At 28.6% G+C, this 17,716-nt stretch overlaps 1 protein-coding gene across 13 annotated transcripts in view; it reads right to left on the bottom strand.

Moving 5' to 3' along the window:
• The window catches only part of LOC145286100 (calcium-activated potassium channel slowpoke-like), a 561,744-nt gene that overhangs the window by 41,248 nt on the left and 502,780 nt on the right, over positions 1-17,716 (bottom strand). For 7 of the 13 annotated variants that reach the window (XM_080134779.1, XM_080134785.1, XM_080134781.1 and 4 more), the window contains 2 exons: positions 13,589-13,759; positions 10,369-10,446 (listed from right to left, as the gene is read on the bottom strand). In XM_080134779.1, coding sequence (XP_079990905.1) covers positions 10,369-10,446; positions 13,589-13,759 — 249 coding nt within the window. The remainder of the gene's footprint in view (positions 1-10,368; positions 10,447-13,588; positions 13,760-17,716) is intronic. The other 6 variants (XM_080134782.1, XM_080134787.1, XM_080134783.1 and 3 more) reach the window with 1 other exon arrangement.

Below are 17,716 nucleotides of genomic sequence, written 5' to 3'. Positions count from 1 at the left end.
ATAAGAAAATAAATGTCATTGTTACAACAGGAAAAAGCGAGTTGAAGTTCTTTCCTATTCTTTGTCTACTTTGCGACTGAGGCTACAGCGTGTTGGGTAATGATACATATATATATTTAATCTTAACCATTTACTTACAACGCCCCCAAAAACATGATCAAGGATTAGGATTCACATAGATCATGTACATGTAAAAGATATATTGAGATTAGTGGACTGATAATTTTGGATTATGAATTACTTAGGTTATATGCAGCCATGGCTGATAGAATGAAAGCAAGTTATTTTTTAGTTAATGAAATTGATTGAATCTTGAATCGTCTTGGTGCTCTAGCATATGTAATGTGGCAGTCTTTCCTAACATTTACCTAAACCTGGCACTGAACATTGTGTCACTTTCAGGCATGATAGAAAGCTCTTATCGCTCTTGGGATTTGTATACTGGCCAATTAATACGGTTTTCATCAAATGGAAATGGAATCATGTCGTTTTTACTAGAGCAACAATTTTATCATTCCACACTGTATATAAATGTATATATGTACGTGTGTGTATATGTAAATTCAACCGTTTCTTTATTATTATCCTTTCTTTATCATTGTCGTTTTCCCATTTTTGTTCTGACTTGGTGTTATCTAAATAACACAACACATTCAATATGACGGAATTTGTGTTGGTGAAAAGGCTTAAATATGTGCATCACTATAAAATGTACAAAATTAGAATATCAAATATTTTGATTTTATACATGTGTAAGAGTATTAGGTAATAAGGTAATTCAAAAAAATCCCATAAAAACTACTTTTTTTTTTTTTTTTTACTCTTTTTCACCCAAACAAGGCATATTGGATGCAATGAGATACTATTTGGGATCATGTCTAACAATTGTGGAGAGTTGAGTAGAGAGATGTTTGTTCACATTACATTTAAACTTCCACATGTTACTACATTCAGGGAAGCAGGAAACAGGGAGAGAATTCCAATATCTGGTAGTCCGATGAAAGAAACTATTAGAGTAGTCGGCTTTCCAGCATCCAGAGACCTCAACAATAAAGGGGTTGGATTTTGCTGCTTCTCAGGTTGGTTGGGATTATATATATATATATATATATATATATATATATATATTGAGGGTCACAACTGGTTTGAGTTCATCAGAGAACATGCCATTAAAGTACTTGTAAAACAAACACAGATGCTACAATTGCAGTGAGCGGACAAAGGTTGGAGCGCAGGACCTATTAGATTTTAGACACTTTTTTTAGACCCTATCTAAGAGGAAAAGACTAGCAGTAGATGCACCAATGTTCCATGCATGGGCAAATAGTGGCTTTGTAGAGGTATAGGATATTCTCAGGTGTGTGTAATTTTCTAACACGGTAGAGGGAACCCACTTTTTTTGCAGCAGCCTTGGCAATGCCCCTAATGTATTTTTCCCAATTCATGTTGCCTGTGACTGTTAAGCTCAGAAGTTTGAATGATGAGTTTTCAAGTACGGTGTTATTTGTCATAGCAATTGGTGGTTGATTAAAATGCAATGATACTCTAGCAGTTTATTGTTATTACCTATGACAGGAAGTGTCGATAGAGACAGTTGCCTTCAATGCTTTTGCTATTTGTAATGACGGAATAATAAAAAACAAAAAAAAAAAAAACTAGAACTCAATCATAACATAAAAAGACCATCAGGGAATGAGCTACTAAAAAAGCTTCAAAATGTATGAGTTACACAATGAACTGGTCCAACTATGATAAGCAGGTAAAAAAAATGTAAGAGGTATGTCATATTATTATGTGCTCTATTCTTCTAAAAATAAATAAGTTTGCTAATTCATAAAAACACAAGTCTTTCATTCCTGAGGAGGAAATAGAGAGATGACTAATGAATCTATCTGTCTATGGAGTGAGAACCATATTTTTCATCCTTTTTTTGTTGTATTGTAAGGACCATATTTTCAATCACCTGACTTTCTCTTCATTACATCACTATACAGTATTATATCTAAAAATAAATAAATTGTAAAAAAATAAATTGTTTTTTTTTTTGTTCGTAGGGTTGTAACTATAAAAACACATCAATACATTTTGTCTTGCTTTTTAATAATTAAATAATAATAAGAATTAAACTCATATATGTTAATATTTTACGTTATGACAAGATGCCTCACAGTTTAAGTGTAGCACGTGACCTAATTAATTAATATCTAGCACTTTATAAGAATAATGATTAATTATTTTTAAAAGAATGCATACGGCAGATTACATATTTTATGCCAATTAAAATCAATCATAAATATTCATTGTGGACATTCTGATCAGTCTATATAAAAATTATATATATAACAAATTTGGAATCTTTTACCTTCACAGATTGCTGTTTCAAGAGTTAATTGATTGGCTGACTAATTGGCTAAGTGTTTAATTTTAATTTGATATTCTGATTTGATTATTTCTCACAAAAGAGTATAATTTTTTTTAAATATATTTTCAAATTCATGCTATCCAGGAATGCATTTTTTTTTTACTAACATTTATCCTTTAATGAGAAGTGCAGATCTTTAAGAATCCATGATTTAAGGATTTTTCAGCATTATAATTCCTTGCCTGAATTTGAAAGATCAATAAATATCGTAATTTATTCATTTTTCGAATTTTCCTATTTGCTTAGCTGCTCTATCCAGTATTTTGATGTTTTCGATTACCTTGATAGATTCCAATTGCAAAGACAATTTTAAAGGTAATATTTATATTTGTAATTCTACTTATAAAACAATGAATAGCTAAATACATGAAAAAAAAAACTGAATGATTTCTAAAAAGAAAAATGAAACTGTCACATTCTTTCAATTGCGACAAACAGATTTGAAATGTTAATAGTTAGAGATTTTTATTGGGTATAAAATTCTGGGTTGCAATTTAATCAAACAGGAAGGAGAAAAAAGCTTTAGAGTAAATCGAAAAATCATTGTTGAAAGATAATAATAAAAAAAATGTACACACAAACGATGCAAAATGAATGATAAAATGAAATAAGTCTTGTAATATATATATATATATATATATATATATATATATATATAGTCCTGGTCAAAATCATAAGACCACTTAAGAAAGTAAGCATTTACGCATATTATCAAATTTTTAATCAAACAAATGGTTGAAACCATTGCCAAAAGGAAAAATATGATGGAAAAAAATGAAATCTGCTTCATTTGAAACCTTAACCCTGATCTAATAATTATTTTTTAAAAAACAAACATTTTCACCTGGTCAAAATGATAAGACCACTGATAATTTATCTTACTAAAAAGGGTCTCAGCATTTAGTATAGCCTCCATTATTACGAATTACTTAAAAAATTCTCTTCGGCATGCTTGCGACTAAGTTTTTTATCAGTTGCGAAGGAATTTTATCCCATGTACTGAAAACTGAATCAGAAAGTTCCTTTATCGAATCATACTGGGTTCCATCCTTGAACACTTCTTTTGCCATCCATCCCCAAAGATCTTCAATGGGATTGATGTCTAGAGGACATGCTGGATGATCTAACAATTCTATATTATTTGAAGAAAAGTATTCTCATGCTTGTCGAGAAGTGTGTATCGCAGCGTTGTCTTGCTGGAAAATCCAATTTCTTCCACACAGACGTGGACCTTCAGTCCTGATAGAAGCATTTTCAAGCATTGAAATGTACTTCAATGATGTTTGCCGGCCTTTCACTACTTGCAACTTTAGGGGCTGACGAGAAAGCACCCCAGATCATTAAAGACCCTCCTCCACTATGCTGAGTTGAAAAAGTCTCTTTGGGCAAATTTTTATCACGCCAATTGTGTTGAAATCCATCTGGACCATCTAGATTAAACTTTTTCTCATCAGAGAAAATTACATTTTCCCGCTTCTCTTCATCCCAAGTCTGGTATTTGGCGGCATATTTAAGTCGGTTAGTGTTGTGCTGTTCAAGAAGACGTGGTTTCTGCAGTCGCTTTAAATGATTGAAACCCTTCATTTTCAGATGCCTTCTGATGGTTTTAGGACTACATTCTGCTGCTGTTTGGCTTTTCAATCGACTTGAGCTCATACTGGAGTTTTTTTTTTAACTTCTGATATGGCGATCCAGTGATGGGGTTATTTTTTTTAGTCGACCTGGACTCTTTTTGTGCCCATATTGATCTACCATATTGCTATGATTGATTCACTTCGTTTGCAATGGATCTATGGGAGAGTCCACCCCTATTAAGCTCAAAGATCTTTCCTCTCTCAAACTCTGATAATGGTTTCTCTTTTGTCATTTATAATTTAGTAAGATGTTTTTATCCACTAACAAGTTGCTTTTAGTAACATAGAAAGCTTTTTGTATTCATTTTTTCAAAACTAGCTGATTTTATTTAAGTGGTCTTATCATTTTGACCAGGTGAAAATGTTTGTTTTTTAAAAAATAATTATTAGATCAGGTTTAAGGTTTCGAATGAAGCAGATTTCATTTTTTTTTCCATCATATTTTCCCTTTTGGCAATGGTTTCGACCATTTGTTTGATTAAAAATTTGATATTATGCGTAAACGCTTACTTTCTTAAGTGGTCTTATGATTTTGACCAGGACTGTATATATATATATATATATATATATATATATATATACTTATTTATTGTTAAATAAACATGTTTACATCCTGCTGCTACAAACAGCCATTTGTTTCAATCAAACAACAGATATCATCAGGCAGCGACTTGACTATTCAAAAGTTCAATGAATAATCTTATAAATTTATTCATTGAACTTTTGAATAGTCAAGTCGCTGCCTGATGATATCTGTTGTTTGATTGAAACAAATGGCTGTTTGTAGCAGCGGGATATAAACATGTTTATTTAACAATAAATAAGTATTATTAGCTCTTTTTTATTGAGCACTATCTAACAACCTCGTTGAATTCATTAGTTTATTACTTTTGAATAACAAAAACCCGAGTATATATATATATATATATATATATATATATATATATATATATATATATATATATATATATATATATATATGAGATAAAAGAATAGAGTCTGAGTTTTTTTTGTTTTAAACCCTTGCAAAAAATTTCCATGCAATGGTTTCTACTATATTATTAACAGTTTTCATTATTAAAACAAGGTATGTTCAATCGTTTTCATCAGCAGAGATTTTGTTCATTTTTTTAAGTGTTTTAAACAAAAACTTGGACCCTATTTCCTTATTATATTTTAAGCTCTAGTATTCTAAGTACTCTTGAGCTTTTCACTTGTTTTCCGTGTGATTGTAAGGAATATATATACATCATATATATATATATATATATATATATATATATTCAGAATGTGAGAGATTTATTTATTTCCACAGTCAAACAACGTCACAGCTTACAAGAGCCATGATAGCCAACAAACCGGAAGTATATATATATATATATATATATATATATATATATATATGAATGCACTTAGTTTTAGCAGAGTTTAATTCTGTCCTAATTTAGAGAAATTTATTTCAATTTTTTAAAAGAAGAATTGCTCAATTATCAAATTAGGCTTTAAATTTACACCACACAATTTATTTCTCTAAGGAATTTGGAAATATAACACGGACTTTTACACTGATTGTAAATGGATTCATAATTCTAAAGCCATAAGAATTGGTTAGCAAGGAAACCATTGGCATGTCTGTTACACTCAGTAAGTTACTATTTCAATTTAAGTCCAATTTTAATGAATAAATCAATTCTATTTTTATTTTTAGATTGATATAAGCCATAGGAGTGGATCGGAATATTCTCACAGTTTTTAAAAATACTGTTTACATTAGATGTACACTTAAGTGCAGACTTTTTTCATCTTTTCTCAATATTTATGAATATTAAAGATTTAATTTATAATTGACAATAATGAGGGATTTATTAAGTATAACTTTTAACTTCAACTTGAACTTCAAAACAATGTAGTCTTTACAAAATTAATTGCTTTTAAATTTGATGTATATGTTGATTGCTAAGCAATATAAAAGTAAACAACTTTTACAGTTTTTAATTACTAAAGTATGTGCGACTATATTGTTTTTATTTTAGTATTGGTTTGCTTATAGTTTTCTTTCTATTTTTTATTTATTTTACACTTTTTGGATGAAACTAATATTTTTTAAAGGTTTTATTTTAGAATTTGATTCAAACTTTAATTTTAATTTTTGCTATTTTGTGCAAAAATACGAAAATAAAATCTTGTCAAACATGCAGGGTAAAAGGCATTTTTCAAAAGCAGCATTTCTGCTTCTAACTCTGATAAAAAAAAATTATGAATATCAGTGAATGTTTAGTAGTTTGCAAAGGAGTTATTGCACGCCTTAAGCAACAGCAGCAAACATTTTAATGAGAAAAAAAAAACCATTTATTTTGTTTGCTAATTTTTATGCTTTAGCATATAGGAATTTGTCAGATTAGAAACAAATCGATTTCTATGATTTTAGAAAGGAGAGGATGCGTTTCTGTTTACAATATAAATAAAAATGTGAAATGATCACTGACTTTCCAACGTTTGAAAAAAAACCCACCAAAAATAAAAACAAATAAAAATTGTAAATAAAGGTAATTTATAGCAGGAAATATGATGCACAAGTGTAGCAGATCGATACAAACTGAAGCAAAGTATGGCATTTAACAGTGGAACGAACTATGCAGGTTCATCCTCTATTAATACCATATATATATATATATATATATATATATATATATATATATATATATATATATATATATATATATATATATGTATGTGTGTGTGTGTGTATATCTATAACAGCCCCATATTTTGAACCAAAGTCGAATATATATCTGGAGAAGAGTATTTTCCGAAATATTATATGATACAGAACTTCCATCAGACCAGATTGACGTAAGTAAGAACACAATGTGATATTAAAAGTATAAAACACACACGCACACACACATATATACTAGCTGGCAGCCCGGTTGTATAATACTCTTAAACATGATATTTTAATTTATGCAGATCACGTATGTATTATTATAGAATCAATCCCCTGTTGATTACCATATATTGCATGAACTAATTTTCAAAAAAACTAAAAAAATAATAATGATAATGTCGTTCATCAAATTCTGTGTTTGTTTACAATATCATGTCAGCTGATATTTGGGCTTGATGATGAATGCCCTGGAAAATTAACTTCTGATTAATGTTTAGTTTAATAAATATGTAAACGAAGAAATGGTTTGTGGTGATTTTAAATGGTACCTCTTCTTTTATCATAAATTAAACTCATTAATAAAAAAAAAAATTCAAATAAAATGGTGAGGTACACCCAGGCTTGAACAGGGGATCATTCGATCTGTAGTTAAATGCTCCACCACTAAGATTATACCTCCAGATTATAATAAATCTGTTTTTTTTTTTTTTAAAGAAATGATTTGTTCAAATTTTATTATGTCCCTTAAAATATTCCCTTGTAAAAATTCTTTTTTATCTATAAGAAATAAAAGCTATTTTCAAGATCAAACTTTTTGATACTTATCAGATGAATTTCTGTACAAAACACTGCCAGACATATAAATTAGCTTTGTGTGAAATCTGCAAAAGATTGTCTCAGCCATTTCAGACTCCCCCCCCCCACACAGAGGAAGTTTTATATATATATATATATATATATATATATATATTGCATTAATAAAAGGTGAATCAGCATATTCCACCATTATATATCTTAATTTGCTTCAGCTTGTGTCGATGTTATACCTCTGCATTGTATTGCCTTTTATAAATTACCTTTATATATACATAGACAATACATCAAGTGAACTGCATTAACCTCTTATAGAAATTTTCACCATATTCTTGATAACAAAATTCTTTTGGTAAGTCTTTATGCATTTAGAAGCGGCATAGCATCAATCAATCCTTATCTTGTCAATCTTTTTAGTGATCGACCTCCTCATCTTTTTTTTTTAATTAAATTATCTTTTATGTGCTTTTCTGGTATAGTTGGAGTCCGATAGTCAGGGAAACATGTCCAAACTATTTTATTGTCTGTTTTTTTTTTTTTATCAACGTCGTTGATAGATCTACTAATATTAAGCTTCTTTCTTATATCTGCATGTCTTCAGCTATCTTGCAAAGTTACCCCAAAGATAGTTTTTAAACATTTAATTTCAAAGATATCGAGTTTTTTTCTCATGCTCTGCTTAATATAATTGTAGTAAATTGGCATCATACAGACGAATCCATTATGTCTGAACATGTGCAACTATGCTGCACTTCAATTTTTTGTTCTCTGTCAGTGGAGGAGAAATCCCTGGTGTCTAACTCTGTCCCGTGGGGAGACATTGTAAATAGGAACTATATTCAAATCCAAATATTCAAAGGGAGATAACTTATTCAAACTTATTTTCGAGTCATCAATTCTAAGAATATTAAATCCAAATATTCAAAGGGAGATAACTTATTCAAACTTATTTTCGGGTCATCAATTCTAAGAATATTAAATCCAAATATTTAAAGGGTGATAACTTATTCAAAATTATTTTCGAGGCATCAGTTCTAAGAAGAACGTCGCTATCGCCCGTGTAAAACAAATCGCGTAGTGTTCAATGCGTTCTCTGTCTCAAGCCTGTATAAATATTATGCGGACTAATTTTTTGTCTTTGCACATATGGATACTGTAAATAGTCCAGAACTTTCGAGAATGCTGTAATCCTGACTATAAATACTATTTTGTGGAGAAAACAAGTGGATTTCACATGCCCCAGGATTAACACACGTGGACAACTACCCTTATCAGAAATTTCTGCCTTACCAAGTAACCATGAACAATTTTCTTCTTAATTTTTCCCTTTTATCCTGACACAGGATTTATTTCGCACTGTCTTCACTAAATATGTACTAAATATTTCTGGACATACTCTAAAACAATATGGACTTTAATTACACGTTGATGAACATTATCCTCAACTGACTTCTTAATGGTATGGACGATCAAAAAGAGGGTCTATACTCCACCTCTATATCCAATTATTACTGTTGTAAATAAAAATCATTGTTTTTCATACATATGAACAAGGTAGTTAAAGTTGATTGCTATTCATTGGTGTTGTTCTTGAGTGTTGCATTTTATTTTTATGATATTTAAATGAATACTTAAATGTCATTGATATCCCCTTTATAAATTGATGACCCTGACTCGTTTGTATAATCCATGTTTCACTTGCATATACAACAATACAAACTATCAATGCATCATAAAGTCTCAATCATTTGTAAATCAATTGTAAAGTTTGAATCAGTGACATTGACATGTCCTTCCTGTTCCATACTTTTTCTTTTTGTTGGCCAAACACAAAAGTCTCCATTTCTATTCTTCCGCTAATATCAGATGAAAATCCTGCAATCAACCATTTTGTTCTCTATTAAGATGCTATTGCCAGAGAAGGACATGATTCTGTATTTGGCAGAGCTCACTTTCATACCCTCTTTTTCTCACAGGACATTTCAAACGCAGAAGCAGAGAGCTTCAACAACAATTGGGCATAAACAATGACGGTAAAAGTGGAGGTACTTATTCAATTTATGACTTCATCTCCGGCAACTTCATGTCGGCATTTAAGCGGCCAGTAAATGCCAAAGTTAAGATTGCCAGATGATCAATTCAAAACAGTGTTGTTCCGCCCTCCTTATGTTAAGAATGGTTTTCTATTAAACAAAGCCATTCATAACATGGAGTAAGGGGGGGATTTCATGTTGACATAGCAGCTTGAAAGTTATTTGGACTTAAAACAAATTTCTTCATTTAATGAATTTTATGCTTTCATTGAAACTTATTTTCTGACAGCTGATTGGATGATTGCTTCGGCATCTTCCAGCTGCTTATATAATCTGCCAAAAGATGCTGATACGAAGTTGCCAGGGATTGGGTCATAAACTGGATTATAAACTGTTGCTGCTCAAGTTAATAAGAGCAACAACAAAAGCTCTATGTAAAATTGTCTTTCAAAAAGAAATTGATTAAAGAAAAGATAATTCCATTGACACTAATGTTTCAGAGATCATTTCAATTTTATATTTTTAAATATTTATATAGTAAACATGACATCACTTCTAAACACATAAAAAAATCAATTATTTATTTTCTAACATGACAAATTGTAAAAGAAATTCATATAAAATACCAAGCACAAAAAGCAATTAAAAAAATGTTTTTTTTTACCGCTTCCCACACTTTGCTTAGGATGTGCGAAGGTTGTAAGTTAGAATATAAACGCAGGTCTACAATTTTAAAAAAAATTATTTTTCATTATTTTTTTGTCTTATCTTTTTTCCTTTGTCTTTTTAAAGAATTACCTCATCTGTTTGTTCTGGTGGCGGTAAAGGTTGAGAATCTGTGAAATATTTGGTATTGGGTCCGAGGGCACAGATTATCTAATAAGAAAACATTTATGGTTGATATTAAAGCAAATGTTGAATTTGATGAGATTTGATGGCAAGCAGAGATGAAAAAGCTGAATATTTTGCCTTAAAAAGATTTAAAAAAAAAAAATGGTACTTATTTAAATTTATAATGTTCTATTTGAATTTCTAAGATGAAGCAGTATTTGTATCATTTCTTTTTGTCATCACTTTTGCTTTTGAAAAGTTTTGCAATCTCTGTAACGGTTTTTGATTTTAATAAGAAAGTGACAAAACGGTTTTAATATTGATAATCGTTATTAAACATAAAAAGATTAAGTGAATCCATTGATTTCTCGCTAGCAATGACATTTGATATTTCCTTGGATTATTATTATTATTATTATTATTATTATTATTATTGAGAAAGAATAATACTGTTTGAAATAAATATTAAAAAAAATAAAACAACTAACAATAACAGTCTGTATTGTAAAGTATTTATTTGTACATTTTACAGATTTCGAGTTGGTAAAAATGTAGTTGAAACTATATGATCAAAGCAGGCGAGTTAATAGCGATTATTTTCCCTTTCTGATGAATTAGACAATCGTTTGGTTAACAGTAAAAAATGGAATCTCAATGTTTGTAGCAATTTGATGCTGATTAAGTCCACCTTCAGATTAACCTTACTATGACTCATCCGAAATTCCATTTTAAACGATGCTACTGATTTGCACAGCTTTGATTGCTTGTCATCGGCAAAGGAAGCGGGAACTTTAAACATATATGAATTATTTTTGTGGGATGTCTATTAGCTATTTCATGTCTGTGCATATTCTAATTTGTTACCTAAAATCATTTAAGTTTTAATATATAATTTAAACATATTTAAAAGCGTTTTCCATCAAAATATCAAGTAGAAAAGTTCTTAACATAAAAATAAACTTTAATACATTTATTTATGTCTTCTTTATTTTTCTTATTTTAATTAATAACCGTTTTAACATTTAATGAAAAAGAAAAATGTATATATCTTTTTTACCATGCAAATATCTATAATCTTCCAAAATACATAACAGAAATATGCTCATCAAATTCTCTTAAATATTTCATCAGATACACCTTATAAATGTCCTTACAAGTTTACCATTATTTCTGAATTCATCTAATTTATTATAAAAATATTATACACTAAACCTATTTTAAACTTAATTAGGTAAGTTATTCCCAAAACATATTACCTTATTAGAAAAACAACCTAATTTTATCTAAATAATTAACTTCTTTTTTATGTAATATATGATGTATTCATCACATGAAAGATAAGAGAGGAAATAATGTTTTTTGAATTGTCCATATAAAATTAACGTTTTTATGCTTAAATTTTTTTTTTATCTGAGTGATTTGGAAAAAAAGTAAAAAAATCTATAAATAAATGCATACAAATGAAAAATGAAAAACAGAAAAAAAACATATATAAATATAAATAATAATAAACTACATATTTTATAAAGCCAGTCGTTTGATGAATCTTCGTTAATTAGTGACATAAAATGAAAAGAAATGTTTTGAAATAATGCAATATTCATGAAAAAAAAAAAAGGATGAATAGAAAATTAATTCTATGATTTAAAAAGGGAAAGAATGGAAAAAGAGATTAAAAAATTAACATCATTTGTCTTTGTTTTGGTTTTAAATATTTGAATAGAAGAAGTTATAGTTTTCAAAGACAAAATAAAATAGTTTAAGTTTTAAAACAAACACTTCAAATAATTTATTACCGAACTGGATACATTTAACTTAATTGAAAATGTGGCAAAAGTACAGAATAGTTAAGGCATGAGAGGTTGTAAATCAAAAACAAAACAATATAAAAGTTATACGCATGAGAATAAATTTCTTTACCAAACATGCCAAGTTTTAATCTGTAGAATCAATTTGTAAGATTTTGACTGTTTATAAAAATGTTGCAGATCGTTTCCACACATTAAAACTAGTCAAGATCAGCCATTTGTTTTAGTTTACAGGTTCTCAAGCATTAACTATTCTGCACTATTACCGTTTAAAAAAATTACAAATTGTTTCCTGGCAATAAAACTAGGTGTGTTCCGTAGAGAATTTAATTCTAATGCGTTTTATATAAATTATGTGTTTTTTATTTTTATTTACAAGTTTTTTGCATATTAACTACTCTGTACTTTTGCCAAAAATGCTTTCTCAGGAATGTCAGCCAAATATGAGTGAAGATGAAAAATTTGCAATTTCATATGTAGCATACATTTTAATAATTTATATAATAGCACTATTTGAATTAATAAAAATTAAGAATTGCAGAGTTCAGCAATAAAACTAAACATTTCTTTCAAATACATATAATTAATTAAAATAATTGAAACCACTGGTTAAACTAGTAAATTAAATAAAATAAACTTTATCATGTGATATTTATAATAGTCAAATCTACTTTAAGATAGATAATCCACAATCGAACTTTAAATAAAAATAAATGTTCTTCAATTACTAAAAAAAAAATAAATAAATAAAAATAAAAAATAATCATAATAGTTAAAAAAAATGCAAATCAAACATGAAAGCTTTAATTTTTAAAAACAATAAAAACTCATTGTTAAAAATAATCTTTTATCAAACATCTTATGCTTATTTCAGGTTTCTAAAAATCAAATGTCATAGCTTGAACCTGAACAATGTCAAGTGTAAAAAATAAACACTATAATAAGCAATACATTTAGAAATTAAACAAAACAAAAATAATCAAATGATTACCACAAGTGTTATTATATTGATAAATATATTCTCTGCATAATATGCATAGACAAAATGTAATTAATGGTAGTATTTTTAATTACAAATTTAATACATATTAAAACCAATGTGATCTTGCAATCTTTCAAAATATGAAAAAGGAAAGAAAAAAAATAAAAGAAAGGAAAAAGATCCATTGCAGGTTTTACAAAATAAAGGAAAGTCGAATCCATTGTGACTTGCTTAATAATTGAACGTGAGATTTAAAAACGGTCGACAATGTTTATAAAATTATTCATTTTTCATTTAAATTTATGATTTTTGTATTTTGAAAAAAAAAAAAAAAAAAATAGAGAGATAACGTTGAAAGCATAAAGAGAGAATCTTGATCGTGCAAAGCCATACATACCTGATCTGTTGGCAATAAGGGGAACTCCTGAGATGGATTAGTTATGACATAACGCTTAGATGATGGACTTTTGACAGTAGCACTTGTGTCCCTGAACCGATACAGACCGATACATAGGATGCCATAGTTTCGTAAAGCTGCAAGAAACAACTCTCCATAACGACCGCCCTCCTAGAATGTTAAAAAAATTGATTTCATTTCATAAGACATTATTACAGCTGGAGTTAAGAGAGAAACTTTTTTTCCAATTATAAATAAATCAATAAATCTTAGAAAAAGCAGATGATATTTGAAATCTCATATTATTAAAGATAATATCTTAACAAAAGAGAAATGAAAGTTATCAATTATATCTAAACCAGTTTGTTTAGATAAGCTGTTAAATAAATATATCATTTGAATATTCTATTAAAAAAAAAAAAAAAAAAAGAGTTCATATTTTGCGATGTAGATTTGTTAGAGAAATGGTTTCTCCAATGTATGGTTAGAAATTCAAAGCTACTCGTACTCTCTCTCTCTCTTTATTCTCCCCCATCATCGTCGTCATCACCATCATTACTTTATTAGATTCCTAAATATAGGGTTCATTCATAATATTCGATCTGTATCTGTTAAAATGTTTTTGACTTCTAATCGGAGTATGACACTAATGATTTCGACGATCGTTTTTATAACCACAACTAATCAAAATCTTCCAAAGTTACTATAAAATTTGTCGAATTTTGGATTCAATCAGTTCGCCATTGTCTCTGTCACGAACCTGCATTTGATGCTTCGCCGCCATCTTTGTTACTAGGAATTACTTAATACTCAAGATCGGAACTGCATTGATTCTTCACTGCCATCTTTGTTCAACATAATATCTCAACACTTAACAGTATCTATATAAATAAATCTGCTGAACTATTACTCTGCTAATTGAACATTCCAGTTAATAATAAAAAAAACAACAGCAAAAATTTTTTTTTGCACATTCTATGCATATATTTTAGAGATAGGGATATATACATTCTATGCATATATATTAGAGATAGGGCGCTTCCAATATTTTTCCTGATTTTGATATTATCATCAATTCTGTTCTAAATTTCATTGTAAATTTTTTAATATACAGCAGTTTTGGGGGGCAAGGAGGGAGGAGGGGGATTACTATAAAAACCCACATAATATGTGCATATATTTTTGCAAATGTAAAAATATACCATTGTAGGAGTAATTTATAGATTTTAGTTTTACTGGTACTTTCAAATCAATAAATATTTATCATTTCATCATTAATACAAGCCATAGAAAATTAAGATTTAAATGAAAACAAACAAATAAAAACAATCATTTTTGATATCGTAAAATAGACACAAATCTTTCCAATTCTGATACCCTAAAGAGTTCTAATTTTTTTGATTCCCAATGTCGATTACTCGTTCTAGCATAATATATATATAAAACAAATTGAAATTATGAAAAATAAATAAAAGTAAAATTAAATTTACAGCAGATACTTCTGTGATTAAATAAGGAAGTGTTAACTATTCTACACTTTCCCAGATGGATTGTCAACTATACTGTACTTCCAACTAATAATTTCTAAGGTTTAATTGACACGCTGCTGTGAAAACTCACTACTCCAAATTCGACACACTACTGTCAAAAACTAGATACTCCGGAAACTCGATGCTCTGCTGTAAGACTTACTAATCTAAAACTTGACACTCTTCAGCTGTCAAAATTTGCTACTCCAACGTTCAAATCCAATTCAAGTGAGTCTCTGAAAAATCAGTCTTTTTTTTATTTAAACCAGAGCATCTCATTTGCATATGAGGTGACAAGATGGCAAGCATATAAAGAGAAGCAGCAGTCATTTTTTTCTTTTCTTCATTCTTTTTGTCTGCACCGAGCACTGCAGGCTGCACAAAAACAGATTTGTACCAATTTTTAAGGCAACTTCAACTGTTGATTAAATTAAATTAATTGAATATATTTGCTAAGTAAGTTCTATTTGTGGCAAGATGCTTCTATTTATATTTTGACTTTCTTCAGACTTCTAGATTCTGATTTTACCGAAATTATTCATGTCACTATATACAGATTTCTGATTTTGAAACTTTAAAAAAAATTTCCATGAAAATTTTTTTTATCTTACAACTGGTAGAAATTAATTTTCAAAGTTTTCAAATTCATGCAAACTATTCTTTTTTATTTTACTAGTTTTTCTTCTGAAGAAAAGAGCTTATTTTTGAAACTCCATGTAATAATGAAAGCAAAAATCTTTTTCATGTTTTTGTTTGAACATTTAATGAACTGATAAATATTGTAATTTTTATTGTTCACCATTTCAGTTTGTCTTGTATTGATGCTCTATCAATAATATCAAGCATCCATTTATCATGATAGGATCTAATATAAAATATTTATTATTCAATTATATATATATATATATATATATATATATATATATATATATTGAAAATAATTACGTATATAAATGAATACGTTTTGAAAGCTGAAAAAAATGCATTTTTTTTAAATATATAAAAAAATTTATTTGCTTATATCTGATGTATTTCGATGCTAAGCATCCTTATCAATGTAGAGTCTGTTTTTTTTTCTTTTTTTGACCGCATGATGGAATTCTGTGTACGAAGGTGATGGTAGTAGCCCAATGTTCTTAATAACGTCTCGATATTTAAATAAAAATAAACACAGTTATCAGCAGGGTGTCACACCAGCCGCGCAAAATTGAAATTAGGAAATAATTTTTTTTTTCTTTTTTACCTGTTTTTGAAGCGTTGTGTTAGTTGAAAATTGAGAATAATTGCGTATATCAATGAATATGTTTTGAAAGCTGAAAACAATGCATTTTTAAAAATATAGAACTACAAAATATCGAGCCGTTACCAAAAACATCGGGCTACTACCATCACCCTCGCATGCAGAATTCCACCGTGCGGTCAACAAAAAAAAAAAAAAAAAAAAAAAAGACTCTACATTGATAAGGATGTTTAGCATCGAAATATATCTGATATAAGCAAATAAATTTGTTTAAATATTTAAAAAAAATGCGTTGTTTTCAGCTTTCAAAACATATTCATTTATATACGTAATTATTTTTCTATTTTCAACTAACACAACGCTTCAAAAGTTGGTAAAGAAGAAAATAAAATTTCTTTCCTAATATATATATATATATATATATATATATATATATATATATATATATATATTGAGGATAAAAATTAATAATTGTAAATCATGAATCAGTTTCAAAAGGAGAAACAAAAAATCATTTTGATTTTGTTTTGTTTCTCCTTTTGAAACTGATTCATAATTTACAATTATTAATTTTTATCCTCAATAAAAGGATAAATATACCTATTGAGCTTATTATATATCTACAGTACTATGAGCGCTGTTCCTTTAAAGTATTCATACATTAAATTTAACTTTGTTCTTCTAGATTTCCGATCTAATTCTTTCTCTCTCTCTTTATATATATATATATATATATATATATATATATATTACTAGCAAAAGTACCCGTGAAAAGTGAAATTGTGTGTGTGTGTTTGTGTACATTTCCCTACCAAACTATTCTGTAATTTTCAGTCTACAGACTTGAGATTTGGCATAAGGGGTATTGAGATTTGGGAAAATCTTTTTAATCAGTTTTCGGCCAGAAATTTGGCTGTCAAGTGGTCAAAGTTCAACAATTTGACCTTTGAAAACTCTACCAAACTCCTCTGACAATTTTAGGTCTTAACACTTGAAATTTTAGATGTAGGTTACTTGGACATGGATCAAACTTTAATTTGATTTGAGCAAAAAAAAAAAAAAAAATGTTAAAGGATCAAAATTGGGGTCAAAGTTTTAAAAAATTTGACCTCTGCGGTCGCTACCAAATTACTCAGCCAATTTTTGGTCTAAACATTTGAAATTTTACATAAAGTGTATTCAGACATAGGGCAAGCTTTTTAATCGGTTTTTGACCGAAAATTTGGCTGCCAAGGGGTCAAAGTTCAAAAGATTTGACCATTGCGGTCTTTAGTAAACTGTTCAACCAATTTTGGGTTTAAACATTTGAAATTTTACATAAAGGGTATTCAAACATGCAGCAAGCTCTTTAATCCGTTT

The sequence above is a fragment of the Euprymna scolopes genome, chromosome 10 (genome assembly GCF_053919585.1).
Source record: "Euprymna scolopes isolate OS-2025 chromosome 10, ASM5391958v1, whole genome shotgun sequence".
Classification (NCBI taxonomy): Eukaryota; Metazoa; Mollusca; class Cephalopoda; order Sepiida; family Sepiolidae; genus Euprymna; species Euprymna scolopes.
The sequence above is the reverse complement of the archived record's forward strand: the minus strand, read 5'-3'. Positions and strand labels throughout refer to the sequence as shown.